The 18,077-nt window shown below is 55.2% G+C and overlaps 1 protein-coding gene across 1 annotated transcript in view; it reads right to left on the bottom strand.

The window, feature by feature from the left end:
- Positions 1-1,301: 1,301 nt before the first annotated feature.
- Positions 1,302-18,077, bottom strand: part of LOC137356805 (myocyte-specific enhancer factor 2D homolog) — an 83,774-nt gene continuing 66,998 nt past the window's right edge. The window contains exons 6-10 of the mRNA XM_068022595.1: positions 16,020-16,076; positions 13,256-13,431; positions 9,813-9,939; positions 8,233-8,353; positions 1,302-4,691 (exon numbers count right to left, since the gene is read on the bottom strand). Of these exons, the coding sequence (XP_067878696.1) occupies positions 4,379-4,691; positions 8,233-8,353; positions 9,813-9,939; positions 13,256-13,431; positions 16,020-16,076 (794 nt within the window). The 3' untranslated portion in view covers positions 1,302-4,378. The remainder of the gene's footprint in view (positions 4,692-8,232; positions 8,354-9,812; positions 9,940-13,255; positions 13,432-16,019; positions 16,077-18,077) is intronic.

Here is an 18,077-nt window from a genome sequence, read left to right as displayed (position 1 = left end):
CTGCACCCCGCCTCACCCCAGAACACATGGGGAGAGAAGCCAGGCGTTCTGCGGGGCAGAGGCTCTGCTCCGGAAAGGCCAGTTGCCAAATCACATCTCACCGATCGACACTGGGTCAGCTGGAGGTGGGCACCGCTCAACTCCGGCGCCCCCGTGCACACCCTCCCCGAGCTACCTGCTCACCTAACCTCTGAAGGTGCATTTTTTTCTCTCTCTCTCCCTACCTTCCATTAGCAGAATCGAGGCGGCTCCCAGATTTTCGTCTGTTTGCTTTGAAATTTTAACCCGGCGGGTTCCCCGACAGGGAACACAATACTCTAGAACGTCGATTTCACACAGCTTCAAGCAAGCTGAAGCCTGCGTTTATTTTAATATACTCTTGACAAAAATATAGATTCATTTTGTAGGTTAACAGACGATGCAGCTGTACACGGTGCGCAGCTAGCAGATACACCCAACTGTTACCTACACAAGCTAACAAACAGCGGGCAAGGTTTGACCACTAAAACCCACCCCCCCTCCCCTACCCCACCCTGAGCCTCAAGCTCCCTCAGGTTCCCCCCCTCCATCTCCTGCCACCGTCACCAGCTGCTGCTATTTAAGGTGGGGAAGGGGGCTGGGATCGGACTGTGCACTCCGTTTTTTTTTTAACTCCAGGGAAGGTCATGAGAGTTGCTCCCGACATCGCGGTACCTGCTCTTCAGAGGGGGATGTCAGAGGTCATTGCCGGAGGAGTGGGGTCAAAGGTCAGACCGTGAAGGGGAGGGGAGGACACTGTGCATCAGTCGTGCATTCTTATGCGCAGAAGGAGGGATGGACAGAGACACGTCAGGTAACTTGCTGCTTTCATTTGCCCCTCCTTTTCCTGTACGCGTTAACTCTCGTCGCGGGCTTGGGTTCCACGCAGGCAGAAACGCCCTCTTCAAGCGTGCACCCAGGTGGAGAACCCAGGCTTTACGGGTAGATCGCACCAATCCTGGTGTGAGGTGCCAGCTAAGGGATGAATATTGGCCTCAGGACTCTGACGGAGAACTCCCCCCGCCGCTCTTCTTCCAATAGTGGCCGTGGGATCTCTCCCTGAGAGGGGGAGACGGTGGGGGGCCTTGGGTTAACATCTTACCGACAGTGCAGCACCCCCTCCGTACTGGCACTGGACAACGCCGGCCTGGATGTCTTGCTCAAGTCTCTCACGACCTCCTGACTCCAGGACCAGCGGAAGTGCTGACAACTAAGTCTTGGCTGACTCTCCCCAGGCCCTCCAACGTTCCCCCCCACCACCCCCCCCCCCCCCCCACCCCACCAACTCCCCCACCAGCCCCACCTCACCCCACAATCCCAACCCGCTGGCCTGGCTTAGCTCGGCACAGTCTGCGGTTGTGGGGCTCAGTTTCCTCGCGCAACCTCCGACCCTCCCGTCGAGATTCCTCCGCACCAGTGCACGCCCATCCCCCCCGCCGCGCGGAGGAAGGTCCCGACAGTCCGTCCCACCATTTGGCAGGAGGGGTGGGGAGTGAGGTGAGGTGCGGGGATAGGGGTGCGGGGAGGAACAGTTTGATCTGAAAGAAGACCCATACTGTCCGTAGCCCTCCATCCACCCCTGCGAGATACTCGCAAGTAGCTGTGACCGCTTTGGGCAAACCCCCGATTGCTTTCGCTCCCCTGGCGCAACTCATGGACAAAACCAGAAATGTGCACAGTGGGCGTGCTCCTCCTGGCTTCCTCCGCCACGTCCTCCACCGAAGGGAAAACCTCAACTAACAGGCAGAAGATCAGTGCATACACACGCTTATGAAAAATATACACAATTTCAATTGTATTTCAACAACCCTTCAGAGAAAAATAAAATAATAGCAATAAATTCCGAGATGCAGACTTATCCCGAACACAATATATTAGTTATACCTCTTCTCTGCCCTCCAGAGAGGTTTAGGTTTTTTTTTCCTTTTTTTTTTCATATGTTTGACATGCATTTTTTTTTTCTTCTAAAACGAACATAACCATTCTAGCAATAAATTAGCACTGTATTCTTCCCCCCACCCCCCCCCCCCCCCCCGCTTGCTTTCATCCTCAGCCCCTACCCACTCTCCTGCCCTCCCCTCCACATTCCAAGGACTATTTTGGTGCTTTTCCTTCACCCCCGACCCACAATCGTAATTTGCGACGTTTTTGCTTTTAAATGACGATGAAGTCTAAATACTGTGGGCCTTTCCTCTTTTCGGAGAAAAAAAAACTAATAGTCTGTACAAGTATCCTGTGACAGCACTTGGAAAAGAAAACACTCACACTCACACACTCACAAGATTAACTAACCAACCAAATAACTTAAATAATCGTCTGGGATAACCGAGCACGTAGGAGGTGGAGGATTGAAAAGAAAAATTCCATTGTTTTTTGACTTTTTTTTTCTCTCTCTCCCCACTTTGCTTCCGGCGACAGCTCGAGGGGTTCGGGTCGAAGCACATCCCAGGCTCTTTTCCGCAGTGACCACGGGGTGGGGTGGGGGGGGGGGGTCAAAGGCCGTGTCCGTCAGCAACGGTCAAGAGTCTGGGGAGCGGGGGGGAGGGTGGGGGGAACGATGGGACTTGCCGACAATCCGGTTAATTTCCCTTCGATTAGTTTCCAATCGGTTTCGCCGTTCGGTCCAACGGGACAAGGGCGAAGGTCGGAAAGCCGAAGGGTGGAGGTGAGATACTTCAGGGTGCGGTCTTGGGATGACGCCAAGCTCCCGAGGAAGGAGGGAGCACCGAGGGGTGGAGGGCGGGAGACTTCCGCTTGTTCTGAAGACCTGGGAAAGGTTCACGCGGGAGACCATCGCGCTATCCGGACATAGGGAATCAGGCCAGCAGCACCAGCCTTCCTCTCCCTCCCTCCTGCCCCTAACCCAGCATCGACCAGGGGTGGATCTCTTATCCTGTAGGGTTTGGTGGCTCTCCACTGGGTGGAGGGGGGAGGTGGGTGAGTGTAGTTACTTTACTGAGCCTGTGCAAGGTGCGGGGGGGGGGGGGGTGGGGGGGAGGGGGGTGAAAGGCCGGAGGGGCGGGCTGATGGCGGTCTGCTAGTGCAGTCGTGATAAGGAGTGTTCATTAGAGAGGGAGGGGGTGAGTGAAATGGCAGGAGGGGGGAGGGGAGGAGAGAGGGGAAGAGGAAATACCCTGATTACGGTTAACTTAAAAAAAAAACTCCCCACATCATTGCTGAGGAACACTCATCCCCTGCATGTAGCTCATTCCCAGCAACCTCCCCGACCCTCTCATTGTGCATCCCAACCTCCAAATCCACCCCCGCCCCACCAAACCCCCCCCCCACCAGGGCTGTATATCACTGGGTGCTGTACAGCACTGACTCAGCACAGAGACACAGTCGAGCCAGCCACACGACGGCCGATCGATGGGTCAACCTCAAGACTGAAAAAAAAACGGCCTGTTCAAAACAAAGCAATGTCTGACTCCCTCGGGGAGCCAGGGGAGGGGGCGGGGAAAGTCCGGGCTTCTTTTTTGTGTTTGAAACGGAGCTTGTAGGCTTCCGAGTTCCGTGTAGACTGAGGTGTGTGGAGGTACAACTGCGGGAAGGGGGGAGGGAGAGGGAGAGAGAGGTGGGGAAGGGAGAGAGGGGAGGGAGAGGAGCCAGTGGGAGAGGGCGCTTGTTGGCGGTGGGGGAGGGAATTCCATTGTTCTGCAGGCCACGTGGTCTCCAGCTGTGGCAATCTGTTACTGACTGGCTGCCCGGAACTGGAGCCCGGAGACGACTACGTGTAGCTGGGGGCCACAACAGTTTAAGCGGCCGACCGACGGCATTGAGTTTCACGAGTGAGCGATGGCTGCTGGGGGGGAGGGGGGGGGGGGCTGGGGGAGGAGGGGGCCATGAAACTTACAGATAGCGTTTCTCAATCAGCACAACAAGTGGCAGGATCGTGGCAGTGATGGGGTGGGGTGGATTGGGGGAGGGCGGGCAAAGAGAGCAAGCCCAACTCCCAGGCAGCCCTTTTCTGCCGCGTGAAGCCTCCTTTTTGTTTTTAGGTGAAGTGTCAAACCAAAGAGAAGAGGTGGGTGGGCGGGGGCGGGGGGTGGGGGGGGGGGAAGCTGGCTGATGCAGGAGGGGAACACTCGAAGCCTTTGGTTCAAGACAATGGGCGACACTGGGTGGGATTGACGACCCCTCGCCATCAGACATTGCGTCACGTGAAGTACATTATGTCAGTTGGGACGTAACTCAGATAATTCTCCCTCCCTTCCATCACACGGTGGCAGTGAAGGTTAAAGCCCCTTCGCTCTCTCTCCCCGTCTCTCTCTCTCTCTCGAGCAAAGCCCCATGCGTCAGAGGGCGGTTGGGGGAGGGGGGGGGGGGGAAAAAGAGAGAAAGGGGAGGGAGGGGGACAGCGTTAGGTCACCCAGGTGTCCATACGCATACGCTTGACAGACAGGTTCTCGCCCTCCTCCCCCGCCATCCTCATGGGTCCGACGGGCACCATGTAGTCCCGGGTCTCGTCCCGCTCACTTCCCTCGAAGGAGCTGCTGTTGCTGCTCAGGCTGTCGACCGGAGACCTGCCCATATCCTGGTGCGTCTGCTGGAGGAGGCCGGAGGGGGTGGTGCGGTCGCGGGTCGGGGAGACCGGCTCCGACTTGATGTGCACATCCTGGCTCGTGCCGACAGACAGCGTGGAGACCTGAGGTAACTGGTTGCCAGGGCCAATGCTGCATGGAAGCAAAGAAAGGGCTGATGTTGACATTGTAGTTTTCACCAAGTCGGAGTCATAGAGAGATACAACACTGAAACAGGCCCTTCGGCCTGTATCCCCATCACCATTTAAAATCTTGATGTCAAAACATGAGATGAAGAGTCACAGCCACCCAACCATGACTACTGAGGCATTCATTAAGGGAATGGCAGAGGTTGTTGGCTCCTCGGCCACTGTCGCAGCCTCAAAGGTGTACGGGAAGGCAGTGTTTTTCCTGAAAACCAACTGGGCGGTTGCCCTGGCCCTGAGTAGAGGGCTCACCGTGGGCAGGACTTTCCTGCCAGTGGACCTTTCGGAGGCCACTGCACAGTGTGTGATTCTATCGAACATCCCGCCCTTTATTCCCAATGAGCTCCTCCTCCCCCATCTGCACCATCTGGGGGAGGTGAGATCGGGGCTCACCCCAGTCTTCGGGAGAACAGCCTCCGACATGTCTACTCCTTCTGCCGCCAGCTATTCATGCAGCTGGTGTGGGAGGATGTCATGGCAGGCTATTTTGCTGTTTAGTTCCAGCGGAAGGGGTACCATGTCTTCTGGACCTCGGACGGGGCGCGGTGCCATGCCTGCAAGCGGGTGGGGAATGTTCGAAAGAACCGCCCCAACCTCCCGGCTGCCAACTCCACCTTGGCGGCCCAGGGTGGTGCCATTGCACCTCCTCCCACTCCCCCTACACCTCCGATAGATACCACTCAGTCGGTTCCGGAGGCAGTGGTTTTCCGGCAGGGAGGGGAGTGCCTCTCCGAGTGGAAGGAAGAAACGGAGTAAAAATAAACACTGAGAGGCTCGTCCCCGGACACCGAGGCACAACCCAAGCCTCGGCTCAGCCCAAGGCCTGATCCCGGGGAACCCATCTGCCTCAGGGCTGGGCTCAGGCCCAGGTCACCAGGCAAAAGGAGGGTGCGGACGCGGAGGCCTCTGATGACATGGAGGTCTCTGAACCCCCGCGTCCCAGTGGGAAAAAAAAAGAAGGCAACCCTCCACAGAGGTAACACAGGACCCTGGAGGTACAGGGCCCCTTTGCTGGAGAGGAGCTGTCTCCTGGTTCGGTTCCCCCTGCCACCACCACCACCACCATCAAGGCTGGGCAGGAGCTCCCTACTCCTCAGGATGGAGGTGAGGGGGAGACCCCTGTACATGTGGACCCTCTAAAGAACAAGTGGAGCCCTGCTTGTGGTGGGGGAGCCTGGAGACCCTCCTGAAGAAGCCTCCCATTCTGCCACTGGGTCAGGTGCCGAGTGGAGGGGAGGGCAAGGCCCCAAAGGGTCGGCCCTCCCAGCCAAATCCACTCCCGTCCACGGCGTACCTGACCCAGTTATGGGTGAAAATGCTGCCCTGTCTGCTGGGCCTGTGGGCACTGGCAGGGCGGGAAATGCCTCCTCTCTCCGCCTCCAGTCGGATTTCCGGAGGTAGGAACTGCTGTCTCCCCTGGGCCGCTCATTGGCCTGGGGAGGGAGGTGGAAGGGGGTCCTGAACCGCTCCAGTTCCACATAAGAACCCAGTGAGGACTCCTCCGCCATCGATCCTGGGGGTGAGATCGTGATGGAGGCGGGACCAGCTGGCGCGGTCGGGACATCCGCCCCACAGCTGGCGGTGACGACCCGGAGGAGGATGGGGACTCGGTGTGGGGCAAGAAGGACGACCTTCAATCCATTGCCAGTGAGGTGGTGAACTCCCTCCTGCCTCCCACCGAGTCTCCTCTCATCCCCACCCGTGAAAATCCGGGACTTCCTCGCGGCTTGCAGGGGTTGCCGCAATAAAGTTCAGTTGGCCCTCGGCCAGCGGTCAAGTCTGGCGCTGATCATACAGTCCGTCCATGCCGTCCTCAAGAAGGCAGGGAAGGGTGAAACTGGTTGAGAGGCGCCGGTTTAAAACGTTCCTCAATGGGTTGCTGGGGGGAATGGAAGGCCAGGTGCACTTCCGCTCTCTCCTCACAGTGACGGGTTTTAAGTACCTTTGACATGAAGATAACCATAGCCAGCCTCAACATCAACGGTAGCAGAGGGGTCTCACCACAGATTTCACAATCTCTCAGTCCTTAGGGAAGGGAGATACGCGGTGAGCTTTCTGCAGGAAACCCACACCGTTCCGGGAGACGAAGTCACCCGGCTCCTGGAGTGGCAGGGTGGGGTCTACATGAGTCACCTCACCCCTATTTCTAGTGGGGTGGCTATCTTGATGGCCCCGACTTTTCAGCCGGAGATCTTGGGGGTCAAGGAGCTAGTGCCGGGCCGCTTGCTCCACCTCGCCGTTCGCCTGGGTAGCGTGCCGCTCCACTTTGTGAACGTGTACGCGCCCAGGCCCGGCGCTTTGCAAGCGCGCTTCTTTGAAGAAGTGTCCGCTCTCTTGAGCTCCATCGATAGCGGCGGGTGCATCATCCTCGGGGGGGATTTTAACTGCACCCTCGAGGTGGGGGATCGCTCCGGTCCCCAACGCAGCCAAGCGTCGGTGGAGAAGTTGAGGGGACTGATCAGCTCCCTTAACTTGGTGGACGTCTGGCGGAATCTCCATCCCGACTCCAGCGCCTTCACGTGGAGGTCTGGAGGAGGATGGTCCTGAATCGACCGCCTCTACATTTCGCAGGCGTACGTCTCACGCGTCTCAGCGGCCTCCATGCAGCTGGTGCCGTGCTCGGACCACCGCCTGGTGTGGGCGGAGTTCACTTTAACAACCGGCTGCTGGAAGACGAGCGATTCCGGGACTCGTTCTGTTGATTCTGGGCCGACTGGAGAAGGAAACAGGGGGTTTCTCCTCCTTGAGGCTATGGTGGGATGTGGGCAAAATTCACATCTGTGTCTTCTGTCAGGAGTACGCGAAGGGGTCGACCAAGAGGCGGGAAGTCAAGATCGGGCACCTGGAGAGGGAGGTGCTTGACTTGGAGTCCCGCCTCAGTCATGCCATTGCGGACCCGGCCCTGTGGCAGGTGTCTAAAGAGAAGGGCGCGCTGAGGGACCTGCAGCTCATAGTGCGTACGTGAGGTCGCGGATCCAGATCCTGGAAGATTTGGACCGCGCTTCACCCTTCTTCTACTCGCTGGAAAAATAGCGGGGGGTCCGTAAGCAGCTCATCGAGCTGCTGTCCAACATCGGATCCTCCATCATGGATCCGGAGGGATTGGGCCTTTTGGTCTGTACCTACTACGGCACGTTGTTCTCTCCGGATCTGTCCAGCGAGGACGCGCCCAGTGTTTTGTGGGAGGACCTGCCGAAGGTCGGCCCGGAGGGCGGCGAAGGACTGTAGGCTCCGCTCACGTTGGCGGAGCTGACCGGCGCCCTCCACCAGCTCTCGAGGGGCAAATCCCCGGGGCTGGACGGGCTGACCGTTGAGTTCCTCAGGGCATTCTGGGACATCGTGGGAGGCAATTACGCGCGGATCCTGGGCGAAAGCCTGGCGACCGGAGAGATGTCCCCCAGTTCTCTCCCCGTGTACCCAGCGATGCCAGTCTCCCCCTGCCCCACACTCATACCAACACGCCCAGTGTGCATGAATTCATTACTCACAACAGGTTGCTAAGCGTCGCTGGTGCCAACTGTTGCCAAGTCGCTACGTTGCCTAGTGACAGCCCACCAGGTGAGTTGAATGATTGCAGAGCAGATAGATCGGCACTGGTCAACTGATAATCTGAAATAGTAACAAACCATCAGCTGATTGAACACAAGTCATTGCAGAAGGGCCAGCTGTGGAAAAACTACCAGTACATCCATGGCAACCGTTACTCATTCAAAGAACGCCCCTCGTCCCTATCCACGCATCCAACAACAACAACTTGCATTTTTAAAGCGCCCTTAATGTAGCAAAACGTCCGAAGGTGCTTCACAGGAGCGTAAATCAGACAAAAATCGACACTGGGCCTTAGAGAAGATATTAGGACAGGTGACCAAAAGCTTGCTGACAGAGACGCAGATCATTAAAATGCAATGAACCGGTACAGGAAAAGTCTCATGAAATGTTGCCCTTTATATCTAGAGGACTCGAATACAAGGGGGTAGCAGTCATGCTTAAGCTTTACAAAGCCCTGGTTAGACCACACCTGGAGTTACTGGGAGCAGTTCAGGGCACCACACCACAGGAAGGATGTATTGGCCTTGGAGGGGAGTTCAGTGTAGATTCACTAGAATGATGCCTGGACTCCGAGGGTTAAATTACGAGGAGAGATTACACAAAGTAGGGATTGGATTCCCTGGAATTTAGGAGGTTAAGGGCTGATTGGATCGAAGTTTTCAAGATATTAAGGGAAACAGATAGGGTCGATGGAGAGAAACTATTTCCCCTGGTTGTAGGAAGTCTAGGACGAGGGGGCAGAGTCTAAATATTAGAGCCAGACCTTTCAGGAGTGAAATTAGGAAACAATTGTACACACAAGGGTGGGAGAAGTTTGGAACTCTCTTCCCCAAATGGCAGCTGATGCTGGATCAATTTTTAATATTAAATCTGAGATTGATAGATTTTTATTAACCAAGGGTATGAAGGGATATGGGGTCAAAGGTGGATGGATGGAGTTAGGTCACAGATCAGTCATGATCCCATTGAATGAGGGGCTGAATGGCCTCCTCCTGTTCTGATGCTTGGTCGAGGAGGTAGGTTTTAAGGTGCGTCTTAAAAGGGGGACAAGTTCAGGGAGGTTTAAGGCACAGGTGTACAAACCTTGGGTCGGGCAGGACCGGGTTTGGCATATGTGGTTTATTATCTCAGTGAGTTGATTTATCGTAAAGAACAAAGAACAAAGGAAATTACAGCACAGGAACAGGCCCTTCGGCCCTCCAAGCCTGCGCCGATCCAGATCCTCTATCTAAACATGTCGCCTATTTTCTAAGGGTCTGTATCTCTTTGCTTCCTGCCCATTCATGTATCTGTCTAGATACATCTTAAAAGACGCTATCGTGCCCGCGTCTACCACCTCCGCTGGCAACGTGTTCCAGGCACCCACCACCCTCTGCGTAAAGAACTTTCCACGCATATCCCCCACTAAACTAAAGATTTCAACACCAGACGTCTCAACGTTTCCAGGTCCTCTGACTTGTATTCGGGCAGGCGGGATGTAACGCGATATAACCCCAAGGGTGGTCGCCCTCGCACTCACCTGTGTTGTACGTGGCGTGCATGGCCGAGTACTGCAGCCCCTGCGGCAGTAAGCTGGGGGTAGCGACTGAGACCACCGGGGTGGTCAGTGACTGCGTGGCCTGGGAGGTGATCAGCTGATGGGTGCTCTGGAAGGAGACAGAGAAACGTTGTTAAAATAAGTCAAGCACCCGCGCCCCTCCCCACCACCCCCTCGCCCAGATAAACTGAAAGACAGCAAACCAGGGATCCGGGACAAAAGCTGCGGGTTTACACGCGGGTCAAAAGCACAGTGCAGGTGTTGGGAGACAGGGGGCAGAATTGTCCACCTTCCCCAACTCGCAGGGGGTCTCACCCTTAGAATTAGGGATCAAATTGAAGAGCAGAGCTGTTGTGTTAAACGTACATCAAACCTTGGTTAGACGACGCAAGGAGTACAGAGCACAGTTCTGGGCCTGCGTATAACAAGAAGGATACAGAGGCACTGGAGGAGGTGCAAAAAGTAAGATATATGCGGAAAATACCAGAACCAAGTTGATAACTACTGGGTAACATTGAACAGGCTGAGGGGCTCTTTTCTCTAGAATAGAGAAGGCTGAGGGGTGACCTGATAGGGGTCTTTAAAATTATGAAAGGGTTTTGATAGGGTAGACGTAGAAAAGAGGTTTCCACTTGTATGGGAGAACAGAACTGGGGACTATCAATATCAGATAGTCACAAATAATTCCAATGGGATTTCTTTCCCCAGAGAGTGGTGAGAATGTGGAACTCGCTACCACAGGGAGTGGTTGAGGGGGAATAGCAGAGATACATTTAAGGGGAAGCTGGATAAACACATGAGGGAGAAAGGAATAGAAGGATCTGGGGATAGGGTGAGATAAAGAGGGGGTGGGAGGAGGTGATAGGGTGAGATAAAGAGGGGGATGGGAGGAGGCTCGTGTGGAGCAGAAACACCAGCACGGAGCAGATGGGCCGAATGGCCTGTTTCCTGTGCTGTAAATACTGCCGGTACGGAGGGAGCGCCGCACTGTCGGAGGGTCGGTACGGAGGGAGCGCCGCACTGTCGGAGGGTCGGTACGGAGGGAGCGCCGCACTGTCGGAGGGTCGGTACGGAGGGAGCGCCGCACTGTCGGAGGGTCGGTACGGAGGGAGCGCCGCACTGTCGGAGGGTCGGTACGGAGGGAGCGCCGCACTGTCGGAGGGTCGGTACGGAGGGAGCGCCGCACTGTCGGAGGGTCGGTACGGAGGGAGCGCCGCACTGTCGGAGGGTCGGTATTGTTTGAGATGCCGTCTTTTGAATAAGCCATTAAACCGAAGCCCCAGGGAAATATATCTCTGACCTCCTTCGGCAATTGACAGAAGATCAGCAGTGGAGCTCCCCCCACCGATGTCCCCTCAAACAACAGCATCAGAAGCAAGATTACCCTTGTTGCAGAAAAGGAGGTCAAGTTTATTTATATCGCAGTCAGAGCACTTTAGAAGTGAGTTATGGCTTGAAGACTGCTTTATTGCAAGAGATTTCGATTGTGGGTAGTGTTAAGCTGCCACCTACTGGCCGGATGTTTATTGCGGAAGTGTTCCTCGAGCTGGGAAATGTTTTAAGGAGTTATTGTACGGATTTGGGGCCTGGGGCTTTGGTCTTGCCTGTTTTATGAATCCCTGCAGTTCTCACTGAGCTTACACACCCATGACTGGACTCGAGTGTTTTTTCTAGATGGCAGTCATGGCTAAGTGGGCAGCACTCTCTCTCTCTCTTCGGACTCAAAAGGGAATGGGATCGAGTCCCACTCCAGACAGTTGAGCCCCTAAATCCAGGGCCGACATGCCCAGTGCCAGGACTGAGGGAGTGCTGCACTGTCAGCAGTGCTGTTTTCTGGATGAGATGTTAAACCGGGGCCCCTGTCTGCCCTCTCAGGTGGACGTAAGAGATCCCACGGCCACAACTGGAAGAACAGGGAGTTCTCCCTGAGGGCAATATTTATCCTTCAATCTATATCACTAAAGAAACTGATCTGGGTCATTACCACATTGCTGTCTGTGGGATCTTGCTGTGCGTAAATTGGCGGCCGTGTTTCCTATGTCAGCCTGGATATGGGCTTGGGTCTCTGGAGCAGGACTCAAACTCACGACCTTCTGTCTGAGAGGTGACAGAGCTCCCCGCTGAGCTGCAGCTGACAGAGAGGGGGGAAACCTCCGATGTTACTGGGGCTTTGCACTTGGGCAGGTATCGTTCTCCCTCACTCAGCACTTACCAGTTGCAGTTCATCCTCTGTCTGATAGCATGAAAGGGCAGGAGACACAAACAGTTACCAGACAGCAAAGGGAACACATCTTCCAGATATTCACCCATTCCCACTGAACTTTTGTCCATTATGTGGTCATGCAGGTGAGGGTTCTTTAAAGCTCCCTCGACACTGTCCCCATCAAATACTCCCAGAACATGGGTTAGATACCTCCCCCGCTGGCAGAGGAGAGTACCTCCGGGCAGCCGGCTCCGGGGATGGACCAACGGGTGGAGGAGTAGCCAAAGCCCCCAGGACGTCCTTCACTGCGGGTAACGACGGGGCTTGGGAGAGCGGAGTGCTCTCCACTTGCTCGCCCTCGTCAGCCGGCCGGACATGCCCTGGCGGTCCGCCTTGCCATCTGGCGGCGAGGGGAAACCCCGATGGAGGTCTCACTACGCTGGAGTCCTCCCCCTTTACAATCGGGGACCTGGGGTGGAGGGTGCTGCACAGGGCAGTCCCATGCAATAGACTTTAAGCAGGTTCACGGACTCCCAGGCCGCCTGTAATTTGGACGAGTCAGTGTTTCACGTACATATGGAGTGTGCGAGGTTGCAGCCCCTCTTTGAGTATCTGAAGGGGCTGCTCCTCAGGTTTTGGCTGCACTTCAGTCCCACGCTCCTGATCTTTGGGCACCCAGTGAGGAGGGGCGTGGGCCGGGAGGAGGACCTCCTCGTCGGTCTGCTCCTGGGCCTGGCCAAGGTGGCAATTCACAGGTCCAGGCTGCGGGCCGTCGGGGGGTCCGTCCTCCCCGATTGCCTGCCCCTCTTCCGCGGTTACGTTCGCGCCCAGGTGTCCCTGGAGAAGGAGCATGCGGTGTCCGCCGGTACGCTTGAGGCCTTCCGCGACCGGTGGGCACCGCAGGGACTGGAGTGCATCGTCGACGCCGAGAATGGCATTTTAATTTGAGTTTTTTTTGTTTATTTATCTGGTTTTAATAAAGTTATTTTAAAAATATGTATATAAAGGGGTCCTGAGGAATAAAGGCCCCCTCGATATGAAATATATAAAAGGGACCTGAGGTATAAAGGTCACCTTATATAAAAAATAAAAAATAAAAACGGGGTTAGATACAGTGTAAAGCTCCCTCTACACTGTCCTGTCATACTGTGACATTTGTGAACTGATTTTCTCTCCCTTCCCCTCTAAGCCAACTCTCTGATGGGGTGAATCCATTACTCACCAGCGACCCCATCATCCCTTTGCTCTGCGAGGTGATGACCCGAAGGTCCGGCTTGCGGCTGTTGCTGTGGGTCAGCTGTGCCGCTGGGGGAGGCGGCGACTTTGGCGACATCACTTTACTCAGGCTGCTGGTGGACAGGAGACCGGGCGAGGCCCTCTGATTAATGTAACCGTTTCCTGAGTGAAAACAGACGGGGAGCAAAGTAAATCGGGGGTTGAAGTTGGGGTGTGACGCTGCACGCCCCTGTCTGAGACGGGTCATGTCTGACCCCGAGGTGGACCTCTGCCCCCCCATCTCCCCTCCATCAATCAGTCAAGCTACTTCCACCTCCGTCATCGCCCGTCTCCACCCCTGCCTCAACTGTGTTGCTGCACGCTTCATCCGTGCCTTTGTTACCTCCAATCTCTGTCTATTCCAAGACACTCCTGGCCATCCTCCAAGATTTGAGCTCATGCAAAACTCTGCTACCCCTTGCTGCTCCCCGACCTCCACTGACTGGCTCCCCGGTCTGGCAATAGCTCGGTTTAAAAATACCTCCTCCGTCTCGCACCCCCCACCCCCTCCTCCCCCCATCTCGGTCACCTCCTCCAGCCCCTACAACCCTCCGAGATCTCTGAGCTCCTCCAGTTCTGGCTTCTTGAGCATCCCCCCCGATTCCCATCGCTCCACCATCGGCGGCCGTGCCTTCAGCTGCCTGGGGGGCCCTAAGCTCTGGAATTCCCTCCCTAAACCTCTCCGCCTCTCTCTCTCCTTCTTTAAGACGCTCCTTAAAACCGACCTCTTTGACCGAGCTTTTGGTCATCGAATGAGGTCATTCGGCCCATCGTGCCTGTGTCAGCTGTTTGAAAGAGCTATCCAATTAGTCCCACTTCCCCCCCCGCCACCCCCCCACCCCGCCACCCTGCTCTTTCCCCCACATCCCAGCACATTTTCCCCCTTCGAGTATTTATCCAATTCCCCTTTTGAAAGTTACTATTGAATCTGCTTCCACCTCCCTTTCAGGCAGTGCGTTCCAGATCACAACAACTCGCTGCGTGAAGAAATGTTCATCTTCTCCCTGATTTTTATCCAATGATCTTAAATCTGTGTCCCTCTGGCTACTGACCCTCCTGCCAGTGGAAACACTTTCTCCTTATTTACTCAATCAAAATCCTTTATCATTTTGAACGCCTCGATTAAATCTCCCCCTTAACCATTGGCACGGTCGCCAATGGTGCAGCGATGGAAAGCGGGGGATGCGCAAGAGGCCAGAATCGGAGGAGCGCAGAGATCTCAGTGGGTTGTAGGGGCTGGAGGAGGGTGACAGAGATAGGGAAGAGGGCAGAGGGGAGAGGAAAGGCCAGGGATTTGCCTCCAATGCTGGGGCAAAAAGGAGGCAGGAGGGGGACCTCAGGGTGCGGGGGGGGGGGGGGGGTGGGTGGGGGGGTGAAGTAATTGGGACAAAAGGTGTGGGGAGAGCGGGGCGGTGACGGGCTGTGAGGTGCCACTGACTGTGCCTGCAGTGAAAGCTAGATGGAGTGCACTCTCTGGTTTCAAGCATTCCAGGAATGCTGAGTGACGTCAATTCTGACATTCCGTGCTCCCGGTCGCCATTAATCCGCATCAGCGGCGTGCAACAGCTGAAAACATGCCAAGCCTACCCCTGTGGGCCCGACCTGGTCATTTCAGTCACAGAAGAAGCTGCTGTCTTTACAGAGTGGCTCATTCCCACACACCCCCATCCAGCTCCATACCCGACACAGGAGGGAGTGTATAACCCTCCTCATTAACTGGGTGTTTTGCAAGGATACAGACCATGGGAAAGACAAGGAAGAGGAGGGGAAATGGCAGGGAACGCCAGCTGCTATGGGAGCGGGCTCTATCACAGGCACACGTGGAGTCACGCCTGCCCACACATGCAGACACATGTCCACGCATGCATATAGGTCCAACACACGCACGCACAACACATGGCCTGAAATTGTGAAGTGCGCCATATAAATGCAAATCTGTTTTGAATTTTCTGCGCTCTGCGCTCCTCCAATTCCGGCCTCTCGTGCATCCCCCCCGATTCCCATCGCTCCACCATTGGCGGCCGTGCCTTCAGCTGCCTGGGGTCCTAAGTTCTGGAATTCCCTCCCTCAACCTCTCCGCCTCTTCTCTCCTCCTTTAAGACGCTCCTTAAAACTGACCTCTTTGACTGAGCTTTTGGTCGCCTGTCCTAATATCTCCTTATGCGGCTTGCGTCAAATATTACCAGATAATGTTCCTGTGAAGCACCTTTTTATTATATTAAAGGCGCAGTAGAGGTACGTAGGAACAGGAGGAGGCCATTCAGCCCCTTTAGCCTGTACCGCCATTCAGTTAGATCATGGCCGGTCTGTAGCTTAACTCCATTTCCCCGCTTTAGTTCCGTCATCCTTAAGACACTTCGCCAACAAAAATCTATCCATCTCAGTTTTGACATTTCCAATTGACCTCCAGCCTCAACAACTTTCCAGGGGAGAGAGTTCCAGATTTCTACTCTCCTTTGTGTGAAGAAGTGCTTCCTGATATCACCCCTGAACAGCCTGGCTCAAATTTTAAGGTTCTGCCCCTTTGTTCTGGACTCCTCCCCCCTCCCCTAACAACCAGAGGAAATAGTTTCTCTCTATTGACCCGATCAAATCCTTTAATCACCTTAAACCCCTCGATCAGATCACCCCTTAATCTTCTACACTGGACCAAATACAAGCCTGGTTATTGAAATCCACAGCACCCAGAGCCACTCCTGAGCAGGTCTTACCTACAGGGCTGGGACACCCTCCATTGGACGTGGAAAGCTCGCTTCCCATCAGCGTACCTGCAAGGTTAAAAGGAGTGTCGGCAGAGTTAGTACTGCAGAAAACAAGCTCGGTGCATTGAGAGAAACACACCACAACCCTTCCAATTCTATCTGATGCCTCGTTGCCTCCCCCCGCCGAGCCCCTTGTGCCTGAGGGTCAGGCAGGTGGCGTTGTGGCCTCCTCCCCCACCCCCTGAGCGGGCAGCTGCCAGGGGCTCTGATCTCGTCTCCTGATGGGTGAATCTGAAAGGGAATGTTTCCAAGGTTCCTCTCCCCCTCACTTTTCCTGTGGATTGCCTCAGGACAGACGTCCCCCTCAATAATGCAGTGGGTAATAGAAGGTTACACTGATGGGGATGGATGATGTATTGGATAGAATTACACAGAATGCAAAGTGCAGAAACAGGCCACTTGGCCCATCTGCTCCACACTGGTGTTTCTGCTCCACAAGGGTCAGAAGGTCACAGGTCAAAGAGACGCAGGGCTGGTCCCTGATCTGTGCACAGTCTGATGATCTCTGGAGGTCAGAGGGAGAGAAAGTTGCTGCTCCTGATCTATATCCGGCAGGTCCTGCTGGGGTGAGTGTGCAGGCAGACGCCAGAGGGAGAGCAAAACCTTGGAACGCCTGTGGAATTACCCGCTGCCGCACCACCAGGCCTCACCCAAGAGCAGTGGGCCACTCAGGTGAGGCAACAGGGGTGCCCGTGGAAATTGCATCTCTGCAAAAGTTCAAAAGAGGATAGGAGAGAAGCTCAGGAGATGTTTAGACAGAGGATGCAGCTTGTTTGCACTGGCTGCATCAGCCATGGTTCTTGGGTACAACTCTCTCTCTTTCGCATCAGAATCAGCAGGTTGTGGGTTCGAGACCCACTCCAGAGATTTGAACACACAATCCAGGCCGACAGACCCATACTGAGCGAGTGCTGCAGTGTCAGAGGTGCCGTCTTGTGGGCGAGACATTCAACAAAGCCACTTCTGCCCTCTCGTGTGAACGTCACAGTCACTAATGGAATAAGAGCCAGTGGGGGGAGTTCACCCTGGTGTCCTAGGCCAATATTTATCCATCAATCAGTATCAGGAAAAACAGATGACTGGTCAGTATCACATTGCTATTTGTGGGATATTGCTGTGCGTGAATTGGCTTCTGCGTCTCCTACATTACAAAAGTGATCGCTCTTCAAAAGTACTTCATTGGCTGTAAAGCGCTTTGGGATGACCTGAGGTCATGAAATGCACTATAGAAATCTCTAACCCAGGAGTCACTGGACAGTGATCAGGAGCAGGAATCCTGGCTGATTTCCCCCTCTCTCTAACCCAGGGGTCACTGGACAGTGATCAGGAACAGGAACCCTGGCTGATTTCCCCCTCTCTCTAACCCAGGGGTCAGTGGACAGTGACCAGGAGCAGGAACCCTGGCTGATTTCCCCCTCTCTCTAACCCAGGGGTCACTGGACAGTGATCAGGAGCAGGAACCCTAGCTGATTTCCCCCTCTCTCTAACCCAGGGGTCAGTGGACAGTGATCAGGAGCAGGAACCCTGGCTGATTTCCCCTCTCTCTAACCCAGGGGTCACTGGACAGTGATCAGGAGCAGGAACCCTGGCTGATTTCGCCTCTGTCTAACCCAGGGGTCACTGGACAGTGATCAGGAGCAGGAACCCTAGCTGATTTCCCCCTCTCTCTAACCCAGGGGTCAGTGGACAGTGATCAGGAGCAGGAACCCTGGCTGATTTCCCCTCTCTCTAACCCAGGGGTCACTGGACAGTGATCAGGAGCAGGAACCCTGGCTGATTTCCCCTCTCTCTAACTGAGGGGTCAGTGGACAGTGATCAGGAGCAGGAACTCTGGCTGATTTCCCCCTCTCTCTCTAACCCAGGGGTCACTGGACAGTGATCAGGAGTAGGAACCCTGGCTGATTTCCCCCTCTCTCTAACCCAGGGGTCAGTGGACAGGAGCAGGAATCCTGACGGATTTCCCCCTCTCTCTAACCCAGGGGTCAGTGGACAGTGATCAGGAGCAGG

Source organism: Heterodontus francisci, chromosome 46 (assembly GCF_036365525.1).
Source record: "Heterodontus francisci isolate sHetFra1 chromosome 46, sHetFra1.hap1, whole genome shotgun sequence".
Lineage (NCBI taxonomy): Eukaryota > Metazoa > Chordata > Chondrichthyes > Heterodontiformes > Heterodontidae > Heterodontus > Heterodontus francisci.
The sequence above is the reverse complement of the archived record's forward strand: the minus strand, read 5'-3'. Positions and strand labels throughout refer to the sequence as shown.